Source organism: Haemorhous mexicanus, chromosome 5, assembly GCF_027477595.1.
Source record: "Haemorhous mexicanus isolate bHaeMex1 chromosome 5, bHaeMex1.pri, whole genome shotgun sequence".
Taxonomy (NCBI): domain Eukaryota; kingdom Metazoa; phylum Chordata; class Aves; order Passeriformes; family Fringillidae; genus Haemorhous; species Haemorhous mexicanus.
The window spans coordinates 18,596,247-18,613,044 of record NC_082345.1 but is presented as its reverse complement, the minus strand read 5'-3'; the positions used below and the strand labels follow the sequence as shown (position 1 = coordinate 18,613,044).

The 16,798-nt window shown below is 39.9% G+C and overlaps 1 protein-coding gene across 3 annotated transcripts in view; it reads left to right on the top strand.

Annotated features, from left to right (window-relative positions):
* VWF (von Willebrand factor) overlaps positions 1–16,798 on the top strand; it is a 118,773-nt gene that overhangs the window by 100,967 nt on the left and 1,008 nt on the right. For 2 of the 3 annotated variants that reach the window (XM_059846173.1, XM_059846175.1), the window contains 7 exons: positions 1,120–1,303; positions 2,323–2,363; positions 6,918–7,028; positions 9,888–9,986; positions 11,388–11,516; positions 13,125–13,164; positions 15,964–16,061. In XM_059846173.1, the coding sequence (XP_059702156.1) occupies positions 1,120–1,303; positions 2,323–2,363; positions 6,918–7,028; positions 9,888–9,986; positions 11,388–11,516; positions 13,125–13,164; positions 15,964–16,061 (702 nt within the window). The remainder of the gene's footprint in view (positions 1–1,119; positions 1,304–2,322; positions 2,364–6,917; positions 7,029–9,887; positions 9,987–11,387; positions 11,517–13,124; positions 13,165–15,963; positions 16,062–16,798) is intronic. The other variant, XM_059846174.1, reaches the window with a different exon arrangement.

Below are 16,798 nucleotides of genomic sequence, written 5' to 3'. Positions count from 1 at the left end.
CACCCTTTTCTGGGCTAGATATTTTGTGTACAATCACTAATTTCAGCCATGGTAGCTTGAAAGAATGTTTATTGGGTATAATGCCCCCTGGCTGTCAGCTGTTTGTTTAAATTATCCCAGTTAATTTGTATTGCAATCTGCTGCTGTCTTAAAAAAAGAACCTTGTTAAAGTGCTGTTTTGCAACCTGCCTTTTTCCTTGTTTTACCATGAAGATTTCTTAATGTGGATCCCTATAGTTCTCTGCTTCATCAAACAAGCCTTCAGAAGGCCTATTTTTGTGTCCCACTGTCTCTCACTGTTTTTTTTGGTTTTTTTGTCCTAACACATTAATAATGATACTCTGCAGTCTTTTCCTTGCTATGTCCTCTTGTAACTCTTCTGTCATTAGTGAAGAATTAAGCATTTAACCCACTAGAAGAATGTGTTTCCAAACTTTCTGAGCAAAGATATTTGATTGCAGTTGGGGATCTAATCTTGAGTTTTGCTTCTTAAAGTGTATTCAGAGTTGTATCAGTGAAGGAATTAAGCTACAAAGCAGTGAGAGCTTCTCCCAGCACTGAACTGTGGCAGCATCTTCCTCCTGGCTGCTGTTCCCTGCCTTTTCCCACAAACAGCACTTGAAGCTCCTGCTTTGTCTGGTCTGTGGGTGATGATAATATGAGAACTATCAATAGGATCTTGTCTTTTCTACATTTGCAAGTGTTTCAGGTCCAGAGCCTATTGCTAAAGCCTCCTTTGGGCTTAGCAGAGCAGATTTCCAGCAAATTGCCGCAGAAAAAGGGGCTGCTCAGCTGCAGCGCAGTGCGGCCAGTCACCAGGGAATAAATGCATATTTAACTCCAGTTAGGAGTGCTTTTCCTTCTTCACATGTTATTTGACCTGTCCCTTTTGAATTATACTCCTCTAATTCCTATTCTCTACAAATTCAGCGTGCTCTATAAACTGATTGTCATGGAAAGGGTTTGTGGAGAACTGTTGAGTGACACTGTTCCTGATGCAGTAAATGTGCTTTTGACAAGCCAGCATCTGGCTGGGGTGGCCTTCCCTCTATCCAGGGGCTCAAATATCCCTCTGTCCGGGGGCTGCTTGTGTTTAATCCACTCTCAACTTCCCCTCAGGTCGGCACAGAGTGGCGATCCCCCTGGAACCGCTGCATTGTCAATGAGTGTGTCCGGATGAACGAGGAGGTTTTTGTGCAGCAGAAGAATGTTTCTTGCTCCCAAATGGATGTGCCTGACTGTCCAGAGGGAACTGAGCTACGCTGTGACCAAGTGATCGACTGTTGTCCTTCTTGCAGATGTGGTAAGGTTTGGGGCATGGCAAATGGGATCACTCCAGCGTGAATTGTTTCATGGGGTGATTTTCTGGTTCTCAACAACAATTTTAAAAGTGTGTGTTTTGGAAGCATAGTCCCACTTTGAAGGGCTCCTGTGTAATTCAGACACTGAGTACAGAAGCACCTGCTGCTGCATCCAAAGCCCCATGGGCAAAAGGGGAGCGGGGGGGATTCTGCCTTCCAGTGCCTGAAGGGAGCCCACAGGAAAAATGGAGGGAGACTGTTGGCAAGGGCGTGGAGTGACAGGACAAGGGGGAATGGCTTCACACTGACAGAGAGCAGGTTTAGCTTGGATATTAGGATGAAATTCTTCCCTGTGAGGGTGGTGGTGCCCTGGCACAGGTTGCCAGAGAAGTTTTGGCTGCCCCATCCCTGGAAGTGTCCAAGGCCAGGGTGGATGGGGCTCAGAGCAACCTGGGCTAGTGGAAGGCATCCCTGCTCATTCCAGGGGGTTGGGACTGGATGATTTTTAAAGTCCCTTCTAAGCCAAGCCTATGATTCTATAACTCCTAATGTAGTCTTGACTCAAAAATCTAAATCAAAACATTTGGGTAATTGGCCTCAATCTGGGAAGACACACAGTGGTCTTTAGTTGACAAGTGTGTGTGCAGCCACAGGGTGAGGTGGGAGCAGTAGGAGGAGGAAAGGATATATGTTCTCTAAGTTGCAGAAAATTGGAGTTTATCTTCTGAAAGTGTGAGGCTTGAACTGGAGGGGAAAGTTTATTATGTTCTGCCATGTATTTGTTCAAAAAGAGCTCAGACAGAGATAATTTTATGTAGTATTGAGTTGTTGATACTGACAATTTGTTGCCTTTCAAGGTATAATCTGAGGGGGCTCAGTTATGCCTCTTTACAGTGAAACTGCATACAAATTTCTTCAAGCTGGAACTGTACTGAGTCAAAAGAGCATAGCTGTGGTTGATTAAATCTTGGAAATGTCATTATAATGTTAATGCTAAGTGGAATACTTTGTTCTTTTTCAGTGCCCCTGAATGGTTGTCCTTTGAATGGCACTGTTATTGGGGTAAGACACAAATTCCTTTTATCTTTTGAAATGCAAGATATTTAAATATATGAATGAGCTTTTGAAAGACACACACTTGTCAGAATATACACACACAGAATACAGGGAAGCTTTTTTTCCAGATAGAATCTCTGCAAGGAAGACCTTGGAGTAAAAACAGTGCCAGGGGGCTCAGTATGTCTGTGTCCAGCTCCTGACTCTGCCAGGGTCTTCCTATATGACAATGAGCATCTCTGCAAAATGAGGACAGCAAAGTTTCCTTATCTTGAAGGATGCTTGAAAAGAATGCTTAAACTGTGGTAGTCTGCGTTTTGTAATGGTTTGCAGACTACCAAACACACAGGAAACTCTCTACGAGAGTTAATCTCTCTGGGAAAGCAAAACCTTCCCATATTCTGCTTAGAGGATAAGGCAGATTAAAGCAAGGATGGGTACTTCCTCCACCTGTGTGGAAGGAGAGGTATCCCTCCTTGGTTATTAGCAAGAACAGGAAAGCTGAGCTCCCTCCCTCTTTGACCTCTTTTCCCTTTCAAGATTCCTGCTGATATGCCCTGTAAGGAAATTTTTTCTCAACTGCGGATAGATTAAGACATATTTAACCCATCCCGTGATAGTGGGAATGATGGGAGTTAAGCATCTGATCTCATTTATGCCAAATTTATCTTTGGAGAGCTCTGCCAATTGTCCATTGTTTCCCTAAATCCATATTCTGGCAGTACCTCTGGTGTCGAAAAGCTCTAAATAGTCTCACCATCCCCCAAGCAAACAGGTTCTCTTTAGTCATTTAACCTAACATTAACCTACTCATGCCTACTTTGTCAACATATGCCTTCCTTTTTCATTTATTTAAAAGTAAATGTACTCAACATTTATATTTATATTTTAGTGGTGTGTCAGAGAGAACCTTTCTCCCTCTATTTCTTGTGGTTTGGATATTTTTTTTTATAATCCAAAGGCATAAGTTTTTTAGAGCTAAAGCCATGTCATCAAGCATCCATCATTCTGTGTGGAGATGACTTCCCTGCAGAATTAAATCAGAGGAAAAATTCTTGTCAGAGAAGGAAAGCTTTCTTGTCAGAACACTGGTTTAAAAAGTGATAAATTCTGGAATAATCTACTTTCTCTTTGATCCCTCTACTTCTTTCCTCTATTGTATGTTGTCAGAACTAGTTGGCATCTTATAAAGACAATATTAGTAGGGAATGTCAAGCAGGACAGTAATTAGCAGCTCTCGCCACCTTCTTTTATACAGGATTATATATTCCATATATATAATTTCTGTATTGCAAACCAAAGCTGTTTCCAGTTGTGTGCTGTTCTGGTGTGACCAGCTAATTTTTTTTCTCCTCCAAATAAATGTTCACCTGATCAGTCAAGTAAAGTACTTTCTTTCTTCATGCATTTGAAAATATTTACAAATAATTTAAAATGAAACATAAGCAAATTTTGAAACAAAATGTCACATTGAAGGCAAAATGGGAAGTGTCTGTGTTTTGTAAACTTCAAAATGTCTCAGCTTCTGCAGTATTGAAAAAAAATCCTAAAATTTCTTAAACTTTAATGACTTACTATAAGTCAATAAGCTGCATGTCTGAAATATTTTGAGCGCCTGGTGACACTACAGCTTTGTTTTATACTATTCTCTGCTTTGATAACTGGTTCCAGAGCCCTGGTCAGGAAAGAAGATGTGGTGTCCACAGAAGTTTATGCTTCCTGGATTTCAAGCCCTTTATATTGGGTCCTTTTAGAACAGGCTTCAAGTTTCATTTTATATCAAGGGAAAACTTTCCTTCATTAACTCCTTCCCTGAATAGTTCCAAGTTTTGAGTCTTCTACTGCATTTCTGGTAATTGACTCTGTCCTTAATCCCTTTACATTTTTATCATGTATCTGGTTACCAATATTATATTCCAGTAATTTGGTGTATTGCATCTACTCTGCTTTTCTTAACAATGCTGTGGGTTTTAACTCCAAGCTTCCAAGCAGGAGGCTGTATTTACCAAAAGGATCATCTGTATCCCTCATCTGTTTTCTCAGGCTTTTACTGAGTGGCATTTTTGAAGGTGATCTGAGCAGATTTGAGCTTTATGCAGGTTATTTTGGTGGTGCTGGGTTAGCAGGTATTGATATTTCATTCCAAGGTAGCCAAGAAAGGCTACCTTTCTACACATGATAGGTGTGTTATATAAAGGGAAAAATCTGTATCAATCCATTATTTCGTTCGGTTCTGTCATGCTAAGCAAATTTGGGATCAGGGCAAGACCTTCCCCCAAAAGCTCAAGGCACTCGTGTGTGAAGATTTCATTTCAACACATCTCTAGTAAATCCCTATGTTCCTGCCTCTCAGAGTGACTGTCATGTGAGTTCAACTTTATCAATTTTGTACTTAATTGGAATATTAGAACTATTAGAAGAATCCATGAGGATATCAGTGACATCAGTCGTGGCTTTGTAGACCTTTTCTTTATGATGTTAAAGCCTAGAGCCGCTGAGGCATTCTTTGATAAAGAATGTCGTGGTCTGCGCTAGAACTGTCACTCTGGTGTCTGACTGCTTTCCAGTGTTGAGATCAAACAAGAAATCTGAATTTTCATAAGATATTTGCTGTCCATCTGCTGTGGTGCAACCCCAGCCAGCAGCCATTCGCTCACTCCCCACCAGCAGGATTGAGGAGAGAATGGGAAGGGTAAAAGTGAGAAAACTCGAAGGTTGGAATAAAGAGGGTGAAAGTAAAAGCTGTGCAAGCCAAGCAAATCAAGGAATTAATTAACTGCTTGCCATGGTTGGGCAGGTGTTCAGCCTTTCCTGACAAGCAGAATGGTGCTCCTTCTTTTCCCCATTGTATATTCTGATCATGATGCCATAAGGTCTGGTATCAGCTGAGGTCACCTGTCCTGGCTGTGTCTCCTCCCAACCTCTGAGGCACCGCCAGTCTCTTCAGCAGTCCGGCAGTAGGAAAAGAAGAAAAGGCTTTGGCTCTGTGCAATCTCTGCTCAGCAGTAACAACATCTGTATTATCAATGCTGTGTGCAGCACAAATCCAAACTATGGCCCCATTCCAGCCACTGGGAAAGAAATTGTCTGTACCCCAGGCAAAACCATCATGCCCTCCCTCTCCAGGAGCAAAATTTTGAGTGTATCCCCATACCTGCCTCTGTTGAGGTTTTTTAACCCTCCAGATTAATTATAGTCACTACAAAAGGTTAAACCTGGAAAGCTGAGGAATCCCATGTTCAGATCTCAAGCTAAGCTGTTAAAAGACAGGAATCTCCCCCTTGGTATTTCCTTTTTCATCTTGTTTTATGTAGAGGGTCTTTTTTCTAGATGTCAGGAGAGAGTCATTACTGTTACTGGTTATAGAGACCTGAGCACCTCTGTTGTCCTGGGGCACAGAATAAGAATGTAGTTAAAGTTCTGTGCTCAGAACATTTGTACTTCACAGTATTGGCTCTAAACTACTAATAAATGCATTACTTTTACACTGTTAGTCAGGCCAGCTTCTTGTTTTATGCTCCACTTGTTTCATGAGCATTTAATAATTCAAAATGGAATCTGAGGATATGACAGTACCGAGTGAAATCAACGGTGGCATTCCATTAATATCTGAAGCACAATTCAAACCTTTCATTATCTAGCAAAATTGACTATTTACCTTATTTATTTTCCTTATTTATTAGTTTTTAGAAGTTTGTGCAAATCTTGAGTAGGCTGCTCCCGCTTTGTCCCTTCAACCTTTGTGGTTTGTTGTTTTGGGGTTGAAATGAAGGGCTTTGTACTAGGGAGGAAGAAAGAGTTTGTCTTCAGAACTCCTTTCAGTGTAGGGTAACCAATTACTGATTCTACATACTTTTGTTTCCTAATGGTTTGGCATTTTTTGCTCTGCATTTTAAATGTCATTTTTGCTTGCTTTGAAAAGGTGATGGGATCCAGAAAATAAGGTGCTGGGGAAGAGCTCAGGGCATTTAAATTTTGCTCAGCCTGATTTGCTTGTAACTATGTACAAAGTAGAGTTCTTCAATCACTAATTTTGCTTTTAAAAATTTTATTTGTCTTTTCTTAATTTTAAGCTTTTAGGCCTTTAGAGATTCCAAGCAGAATTGTTACAAAAAAAAAAAAAAATAGCAAGCAATTTCTGCCCATAATCTCTGGGTTGTGATGGCTCTAGAACAAAAACTTGTTGCCAAATAAATTCATTACACTCAAAAAATGAACTCTTGGCAACCACGTAGTCAGAAGAAAAAAAATCTTCCTCATAACTTTCCCTTTCTTGCTTGCTAGATATTTAAGCAACAAAGAAATGTCAATGACATTTCTCAGATTAAGGATTTCTAAAGGGCTTCCTTGAAAAATAGCCTCATGCCATGCTGCTTGTTCTGGAATTAGACATGAAAAAAATTAAGGTCTCTGGAAACCTGGCAGCATGGGTTTCTTGTTTCTCCAGCAAAGAATTACAGTGCAAGATTTAATGAAAGAGATTTAATCTGAAGTCACTTTTTTATCTGGATTTTGCTGGTGAGATGGTCACTAACTGACGAACTGGTTCCGATGTTTCAGCATGGGAGGCGCCTGATGGTGGATCAGTGCACAACATGTGACTGCTTCCAGTCAGCACCTCGGAAATACACCCTGAGGTGCACCAAACTCAACTGCCAGGCCTGCCCAGCGGTGAGTGGGAACAGCCTGAGGAGGTCTGCTTGGAATGTGTCTGATGAGAGTCATGTTCTTCGATACACACACCACTTTACGTCTGGTACAGCTCTGGGGCCTTTGGCCTTTCTTCAGGTTCTTCCGAGAAGTCTTGCTCTGTGTTCTTCCCATGAAGGAGATGATATGCACCAAATCTGATCTAAATCCTCAGTGTAGCAAAGATAGCTTTACATGGTACTCAGATCCACAGCACATTTTATTGTTTATTTTAGATTACTTACCCTTAGAGCAATATGAGGTTTGGCAAATAATTTGCAACAGGAACTGCTGAGTCCTCTTTCCTACAGTGTTACCTGACCCTCCAGGGACTGGCAGCTCAGCTAGATCTCCATGCTTCAGGCCTTTCCTATGACAATTTTCCAAATTGTCTAAAAGCTGGGCTCAGTAGCATTTGTTTGGTTCCAAGCCCATGCCTTTGGTGATTTGAAGTGATTGTCCCCATCAGTTCCCACTGGTTTTTGAAGTCTTTGCTGCTGCTTTGGTTCCATCACCTGCAAGGAATGACTTCGGCTGAGAAAGCCAGAGGGATATATCTTCCATTTTACTCTACTGACCAATAGTGTGACAGGATTGCCTGATAAGCTCTGCTCAGTTCTGTACTTTTCTCTCTTAGTACCAATACATTGAGTAGAAGAAGACCTAAGTGAGGTGCACAGGCTAGTTTGATCACCCTGTGTCCAAAGAGCACAGACCAACAGCTAAGTTTCACAGGAAGAAAAACTTGTATGCCTCTTCCTCTTCATCCTTTCCTTAGATAGTGGATGGAGCACAATGGCCCCAACCAAACCCAGGGCCTGTGCAAGTAGTGGCCCTGGCACCCAAAATCCACATCTCTAATATGATCATGTGGGTTCCTGGTGATATCCAGGAGGGGCATACACTGATAGGGTCCTTGGAACACAGAGGGGCAGAGATTTTGATGAGTCCAATCTCCCATCCTGAAGTAGAACTGGAAAGGACTGGAAATGTAGTTAAATTTCTGTAGAGAGTAATCTCTACTGATAAAAAAATAGAGCAAGACTGCAGGCTCAAATTATTTCCTGCAACTCTTTTTCTTGAAGAAGTGTCCCAGCTGGCCTACTGTGAGTAGAAAAATGATGATGAGACTTCCAAATGATGTCCAGGGACGGGTCAGTGGTTAGAACAACCCAAGGCCAGCCAGTTTCATGTGGAGAATGCAGCTCAGATATTTCATAAGTGTTCCACTTGTCCATTAGGCCATCAAAATGGCTTTGATCTCTTTTATTTGGTGGTATGGATGCAGTCTCTGACAAAAAGAACAATCTAGAATACCTTTTGTGGTTCTAGGCGCTAATATCATCCCTTCTGTAAGGTTTGATTATAGACAAAGGCTTCTGAAGGGAAAGCAAATGGCCAAGCTCGGTGCTGAGCATCTATCTCAACATATAACCTAGCAGATCTATGAAAAAAAAAAACCCAAACAGATACACCAGATTGAATTTGTGGCCAGAGACATGTGCGTGTGTATGTTCTCACACAAAGAAACACCGGCATCCATTCCTGCTGCTTAATGCAAGGAGCCAGCTGTAGAAATTAATGGTAGAGGAATCAATACAAAACATGATTAAAAAAAAAAGGGGTGGGGGGAGCATTCCTCTCCTGCTTTCACCACCCACACATTACCCAATCAGCTCCTTTTCCCCATGTGACCCAAAAGTACAGACTAGACAGAAAACCCTGAAGAAAGTGCTATTTCCAGTTGGACTTATTAAGGACTGTGAACTTGTGTTTGGGAGCTATGCAGCTACCCAAGGGAAGTTGCAGGTCTAGGAGTATATATTCCTTCCTAGCCATTGTAATGAATTTGTGGAGCTTGAGGGGAAAAAAATCATATAAGATACAGAATGTCTTCATCTCCCTAAGGCCAGTGGGATTCACACAATTCACTGGATCTTTCCTGTCTCAAAGTCTTTGACTTCATGGTATATCCAGATTAAAAGCAATTCCTTGCTAGTGGATAAAATTTAAGAGTACAAATGGGTTAAGAGTACCAATTCTGTCAGGAACACCTGCTTTCTCCTGCTTTTTCTTGTGTAAGAAAAAGCACTGGCAACTGAAGTGCAGCCAACTCCCACATATTCTGCTCAGGACGGTCTTTTTTTGGTCATTTTATGACCTGCCTTAGGTGCTTATATTTTTGCTAGTAGGGAAAGTTCACCTAAATAACAATGAACTATGTTTTCCCCCGATGATTTAATAGTAACTCTCCCTCCCCAGATTCTCTTTCTATAAAAACCATATGGATAACATGCATGCCTTCACTGAACCAGAAGGTGCTTGTTTTCTTAAAAATGTTCATCTCATCATAAGCGGCTGTTGTTTATCTGGAGCATCTGGGGACATTACTGTGGGACACTTCGTGTGTTAGCTCAGATCCCTTCTGCTTGGTTTGATTTTTTTCCATTCCATTATTCACTCTATAGCTTTCTGCCTCTCCACTTAGTGCTGCTCATTCTTCCATGCTCTTTTTCCTACCACTGTTTTTCCCTTCAATGCTGTTTGTGGGGCTCCATTATTCCCCTTTTCTTTCTTGCTCTCCTTTTCCTTTATCTCTTTTCTCCTTTTCTCCTTTCTGCCCTTTCCCTGCCTAATGCTTACCTTTTCTCTCTAGTTTCAGCACTTCCAACTGCTTTTCCATGTTGCATGGTGTAGAATCCATTGGTTTTACTTAGAAGCATTTTGCTGGCTGTAATTTTGTCCACTGAATCTTATTTAAAAAAAAAAAAATTCTTAAAATAAATACAGGATGCATGCTTAAAATAAAATGAACCCAGAAAAATGTCCTTCACCTTCTAGAACTACAGAAGGCAGGAAATCCCTGGCTCTTGCTGTGGAAAATGTGTGCCAACTTCATGTAGCATCAGGCTGAGAGATGGAAGGGTTCAATATCTTCAGGTAAGTTTTAAGCACTCTTTATTTTATTTATGAGTAAATGTATCATCAAATGTTTATCAAATGTATCATCATGTTTTTTATTAGGTAACATGGTATTACCAGTGTTTTTTGTATCTCAGAATAATTGATCAAAGAAGTTTATTTGTTTTTAAATAAAAAATGTGTGACTTTATACCCCAGTGCAAAATCCCAGAGGGGCATTCTAAATTCAGGAATGTTATCAGGGAACTTTAACTGGAATATGACCTCAAACAGGTATTTAGAGGAAATGAAAACCTTCATTTAAGATGTGAAATAGTTAAATTAAAAATGTGAATTTTGAGAAACTTCTCCAGCATGGAATCATAGAATGGATTGGGTTGGAAGAGACCTCAAAGATAATCTTGTCTCAATGCCCTGCCATGGGGCAGGGACACCTTCCAGTAGAGCAGGTTGCTCAGAGCCACATCCAGCCTGGCCTTAGTGCGGGATATGTTCTTAAACAGGAGTGGATATTTTTCTGGTTAAAACCCATCCTCTGTCACCAGAGACAGCATCTAAAATTTTCTTTTATTCCATTCCTGTGAAAAATCTTAGATGGGGGGGAGTATGGGAAGAACCATGAAGCTGGGGAAGGGTCTGGAGCATCAGGAGCAGCTGAGAAGAGCTCAGCCTGGAGAAAAGGAGGCTCAGAAGGGATCTTGTGGCTCTGCACAACTCCCTGACAGGAGGGGGAAGCCAGGTGGGGGTCGGGTTCTGCTCCCAGGGACCAAGGGACAGGACAAGAGGAAACAGCCTCAAGTTGCACCAGGGGAGGTTTAGATTTGATATAATTTATTTTTTCACTGGAAGGATTGTCCAGCTTTGGCACAGGCTGCCCATGGCAGTGGTTGAGTCACCAGCTCTGGAGGGATTTTAAAAATGTGTGGATGTGGCTCTTAGAGATGTGGTTTTCTTGTGGACTTGGTTGGCAGTGGGAGGTTAATGGCTGAACTTGCTCTTAAGGGTTTATTCCAAACAAAATGATTTGGTGTGGGAATGGGGGTGTGGTTGTATATATGTTTTCTGAAGAAGTTCCCAACTCCTCCAGAAGGTAAATAATTGTATCTATGTCTTTGAAAGACAGACATAGGCCAGACCCCCAAATCTCTAACTTAGAGAAGGTTTTTTTTCTAAGTTAATGGAAATTTCTTTCTCTTCTGTGAAGAGCTGAAAAAGATCAGGTTTTGGGAGTCTGGGCAGAGCTGTGATCATTATGGCCATGGAATTAAACAGAAGAAAACGATTTTGTTGATAAACAAAGATTTCTGTTTTATAACTGTCACCACCATGGTACTTTGAGACATCAGCAAAGTAATATACTGAAAAGTTCCTGTCCCATGTTGTTTCTGTGTAAAGTTAACAGCCCTTCAATTTTTCCAGGCAAACACATCCCTTCAGGATGGCTGTGACAGTCACTCTTGCAGAGTAAATGAGAGAGGGGAATTTATCTGGGAAAGGAGAATCACTGGCTGTCCTCCATTTGATGCCAGAAGATGCTTGGCTGAAGGAGTAAGTAGTGAAACAGGTCCTGTTCCCAGGTTTCCTAATGGACTCTGTCATGTTTCTGGTACCTTCTGTGTTCTGGGCTGGGAAACCCCAACCCTCTCCCAACACCTTGGCTAAACTGAATTTGAACTTACTCTGAAATTCAGAAAGATGTAGGTTTTCTCTGTTTGAAAATATAAGCCCTTTTTTTGTGGGACTGTGCTGACTACTGACTACTACTAATTCTATTTTGAATATGAAGCTGAATATTTGAAGTATCAAGTATTTGCAAGTGGTTCTTCTAACGATGTTTTCAGTTTGGGAACCAAAGCAAAACTGAGTGGACAATAACAGAAACTGAGAAATATGCATATGAAATGCTAAGGTATTTTTTCTCTGCCATTATATGAGGTTATGGAAAGGAACTTTCACGCTGCTGTAGAAAGATCAAACTTCCACAATTACAGTTGTTTAGCAGGATAAAAAGCCCTGCACAAAGTACTCACCCATCTTTCTTGTGATTTGAGGTTAATTAGACACTGAGGAGCAGAGTAAGGTGTGTGTGTAGCACACAGGGCCCTGTTTTTGCTTATCTGTCAGGTTTTACACATCTTACAGGTGTTTATATCCACCTGCTTCAATTTTCTTGGCGGGAAGCAGGGAACATTTAGTAAAGCTTGTGGCCAAACCAGTCTGCTCATACACATGAAACAAATGGAGAATTTATGTATAATGTGGGAAAAAGAAAGCTTCTACAGGGCATTTCTCGCTTTGTGAAATTGTAATACATGGTTTTGTGGTATAAACAAAGATTTAGAAAAGAATGCTGCATTGCATTACGGCTTTTTGTTATTATTGTATTCAAGAGATGTTAATGGAAAATCAGTGAAAAACAGTTTACTTTTTAAGCAGAATTTCTCAAGCTGCATTTATTCTTCTCCTATACCCCCCAAACAGAACTATTTCAGCTATAAAATTAGTGGTTTTCATCTTGTTGCAGATCAAAATTTTAGGATTTTTAATTAAAAAAGCCTCCAAACTTTTGCACATAAGCTCAGGGGTTGAGTGCAACAATGGCATCATCCTGCAGTGTAAATATTTCTCCATTTTGTCTTTCACTATAGTTTTTCAATAATTTGCACTATGCATATACTTCTGAGAATTATATTCTGGATGATAGCAATGAAACAAGAAACATAAAGTTTTATGGCTTTTAAAACTTACTTGGCAGATGTGATATTTCTTAAACAGAATGAAACCTAAATGCTAATGGTTTTATCCTTTTGGTTTTCGGGAATTTATTTGTATTTAATGTCTTTATTTTAGAATGCTCCTAAAGAGCATTCTAAAAGAGCAGGTGATAGCAATATTTTCAGGTGTTGAACTTGCTAGTAAGTCAATTACTTCCAGTTAGCTACCAACAAATATCATCCCTAGTTCAAAATCTTAAAATTAATAAAGAGAAGATTAATAATGTAGATTTATGATTTTGTATAATATAGAAATTCAGGTGTTTTTTTTTTTCTTTGCCTAGTACCCTGCTTTATACATCTTCTTTCAGCAGATCAGAAGTATATCACTTGTGTCACTTGTGCCAACATTTGAGTGTTTTTTTTTTTTTAATCATTTTAGGGCAGAATTGCAAAAATTGGCAACACTTGCTGTGACATGTGTAAGTAAATAATCCAGAAATCTTGTATGGAAAAGACAGAGTGTGTAAGTACCTACAATTTCCATAATATGCAGTGTAATGAACCAGAGCTTAGCAATGTGGTTATTATAAACCATCAAAGAAGCCCACCCTCTGACATGCTGCTGTCATGTTTTGTCATCTAGAACATGTGTTTTGACTATATTCCCAAGTGCTTAGAAAGAAATAGATACTCTCCACATTTTATGTAGATGTTAATTATAAATGTTTTATTTTATTGTTCATCTGGTAATAACAGGAATAGTCCTGCACAGACAGCCTGTCAAGTCACATAACCTGATACTGCTGAATATGTGAGGAAAACACTTCATAAATAAAAAATCAGCTTTAAATTAATTAATCAAAAAAGCCCAGCCCTGGTGGCAGTAATATTTTGGATAACATATTAACCAAAAATAGTAGAAGAAATATATTCCTATGGAACCGCCTGACTAGTTCTTAAATTTGTCAGTTTAGGGGTCAATCCTGCAACTCTTAATTTCATGCATCTTTGTGTGGATAATCCAAATGTCAGGCTGTGAGAGTAGGAAGGGTTTGTTACACAAGGAAGGATTGCAAGGTTGAGTTCTCAATTCTAAAATGAATCACTGATGCATTTGTGAGCAGATAACCTCTCAGTTTTCTCCTCTATAAGTAAAAAATAATACTGTAGCTTATATAAAATTAAAAAAAATATACAAAGGATTGAAATTCTCTTTTAAGGTCAGAATATCAACATCTTGTCTGTTATGTCTTTTAATTTTCTTTTTTTTTTTTTTTGCTATGTATGTGCTCATAAATAAAAGATGGCCAGCATAGCAGTCCATCACCACACTGGCACAGGAACTGCTGCAATAATACCCCTGATGAAGGATGGTAACTCCTAGAGAGTTTGCAGCCTTTGCCTTTCTGGATAATTACTGAGCTCTGGCTTGAGGGATAGAAGTTAGAAAGCTATTGAGAGACTGTCATCAAATGGATCAAAGAGGTAATTTGGTTTAGGGAGCTTTAAACTACCAGGCTACAAGTAAGGAATACTCAAAATTCAAGTAAGGAATACTCAAAATTGTTTATTAACAAAAACAGATTGTGAGATTTAAAGGAAAGGGTGGTGGGCAGCTAGTGCAAATCGCTGTAATTGAGGAGAAACTAGTTCCAAATGAGCAGAGATTAATGCATAGATTTATTTAACGGAGTCATTTAAAAGTGATACCTCCCTGCAGCAGCAAAGGCAAACTGATCTAAGTGATGTGCTGCCTGCCTAAAACCTTCCATATTGAATGGACCTTCAGATCCTTATTCCCAATGAGGGTTTGCCTGGATGTAGCTCAGTTCTCACTTTCTCGTGGACACAGATTACGTTATCTTCCAAGGTCTTGAGAGAGTCTTTCAGATGTCTCTGTGTCATAAAGAATTGGGCAAAGAACTCATTCCAGGCCGATGCCTTTGGCTCAGCAGAGTCAGACAAGTCCTTGGGCAAAGGAGCTGGTTGAGGGGTCAGTTTCCCTTCCTATGTTATGCCTTCGCAACTGGACTTTTTTAGTGTGTCTGAGGGCATTGTTCCAGCTTTTAGGTTTGTGGAAGCGCACAAGTGAACAGCTCCTATTTTCTCATGAGATTTTTGTGGTTTTAGCCACAGAACTTGATAATTGGCAAAGGATATTCCTTATTTTCCCACTTAACAAAGAAGTTGTTTCTCTTTTCTCTGTTGATCTCAATCTCACATGTCTTGTTAAGTTACTAGCACTTGCCTTTGCAGAGGAGGCACAGTCAACAAAAAAATAAACAACGGAGGTAAAGTAACTAGAAAACAAGTTGATAAGTCAGGATCAAAAAGTGGATGGACCTGTGTTGAGGCTAATGACTTTTATTTTTTTGTGCTTTTCAAGTGTGTGAACACAACTGTCCTTTCAGGTGGACAATTTTTATAAAAGAGTAATGAAATCATTAAAAGAGAAAGGGCAGTTCAGCCCTGGAACCAGAAACTATCTGCATTTTTTTTAAAAATGAAGTGTAAGGTTTTACAAGGCACAGAGTCAATTTGGTACCAACACTCTGATGGAAAGCTGTGTTTGCTGGTAGGAAGATGGATACCTTTTTCTTCCCTTTCTGTATGTACTTAGTTGTGCAGTTGCCCTGCTGAATTCCTTCAACTTTCTGAAGTGTTCTGGGGTAGTACCTAAAAATCAGTCTAATATTCTGCTAAACACAGAAATTTCATTGGTTAGCTAGAAATGGGTATGAGTAGGATTGTCTTTTCACAGAGACATAAAACTGTAGTAACACTACACAGAGCTACTGTTGTCTGTGCACAAAATATCCACTGAAAAAAGCGTTGGCTCCTTCACAAGTCTTCAGATGCAGACCAAAACACACAAGAGTTCAGAAGAAAATGTTCTGGCTTAGTTTATATTTGAGCATATTAATGATGAGGTTCTCTTTGAAAGTGGGGGAACAGATTCCCTGTTTGTTACCAGCATTAACAGGAGAGTTGTCTAAGACCAGGGGAGAGGCTGGTGTTTGATGGCCAAGGTGACTTTAGAACAAAGGAGTCATTTGAAAATAAACATGAGGGAAACATTTCTTCAGTGGAATTTTAGGGCTGTAATGTGAAAGACTCACACAGCTCTGCATGAATTACTCTAAGGAGACACACCCAGCTAGGGATTTTACCAGGAAGAACATTTCACTAACAGCAATATCAGGAGTAAAGGGAAATAAGTTACAAAGAGTAATTGCCAGCAGTAAATTTTTCTTTTTCTTTTTTTGTCCACTTGGTAGGTGTGGAGGTGGAATGTCATCCAGTAAGTACCAGACTGCAGTATGGGAATATCAACGGCTGTGTGGCTGAAAAGGAGGTGCCCATTTCTCATTGTGAGGTAAATAACAAAAATCAACCCCCCTTTTTCTTTCCCTAAAGGAAACCTTTTCTTCCACCATGGTTTCACTTCAGTAAGTGGAGCATCAGTTTCTCATTGACTTGACTTAGTGTTAACCTCATTGGCACTTATTTCCTGAAGTAATTTGCTGATGCTGAATTTTCCCTAGTCAAACCAGTGTGAAAAATGACATGTGCTAGACACAAATGCTTTGTTCATCCCACTCTCTTGCTTCCATCAGAAATTAATGACTCTGAAGTAGCTCTGTTAGGACGTTCTACTTTAAATAAAAGGAATATTTATCTTCTCATTTGTGAAGCTGATTTTCAGTTCTGAGTATGTAGTTAAGCACCGAGCCTCTGGGTTGATTAGGGGAATTTAAATAGGTATTTAGATAAATGGCATTTAAAAGTCCTTTAAACCCAAGTGCCAAGATTTGACTTGTGTGCCTTAAAAGCTCTGGGATTCCTCAATTAGCCTTGGCACCAAGATCTTGTGTATCTTCCATAATCAGATTAAAAGTTTAATTTCTAGCCCATTACTGCTTACACCTTATATGGCAACTTCCTTTTTAAAACAGGAGCGTAACTTCCCTTCTGGGTGTTCCCATCTCTGCTCTTTCCAAGATAAACAAGCCCCATACAAGGATTTTAATCACCCTTGTGTGCAATCCAAGTTATGGCATAACTTGGACAATAATAATTCCTAACCTCTTGTCCTGTCTACAAAGTAAATGC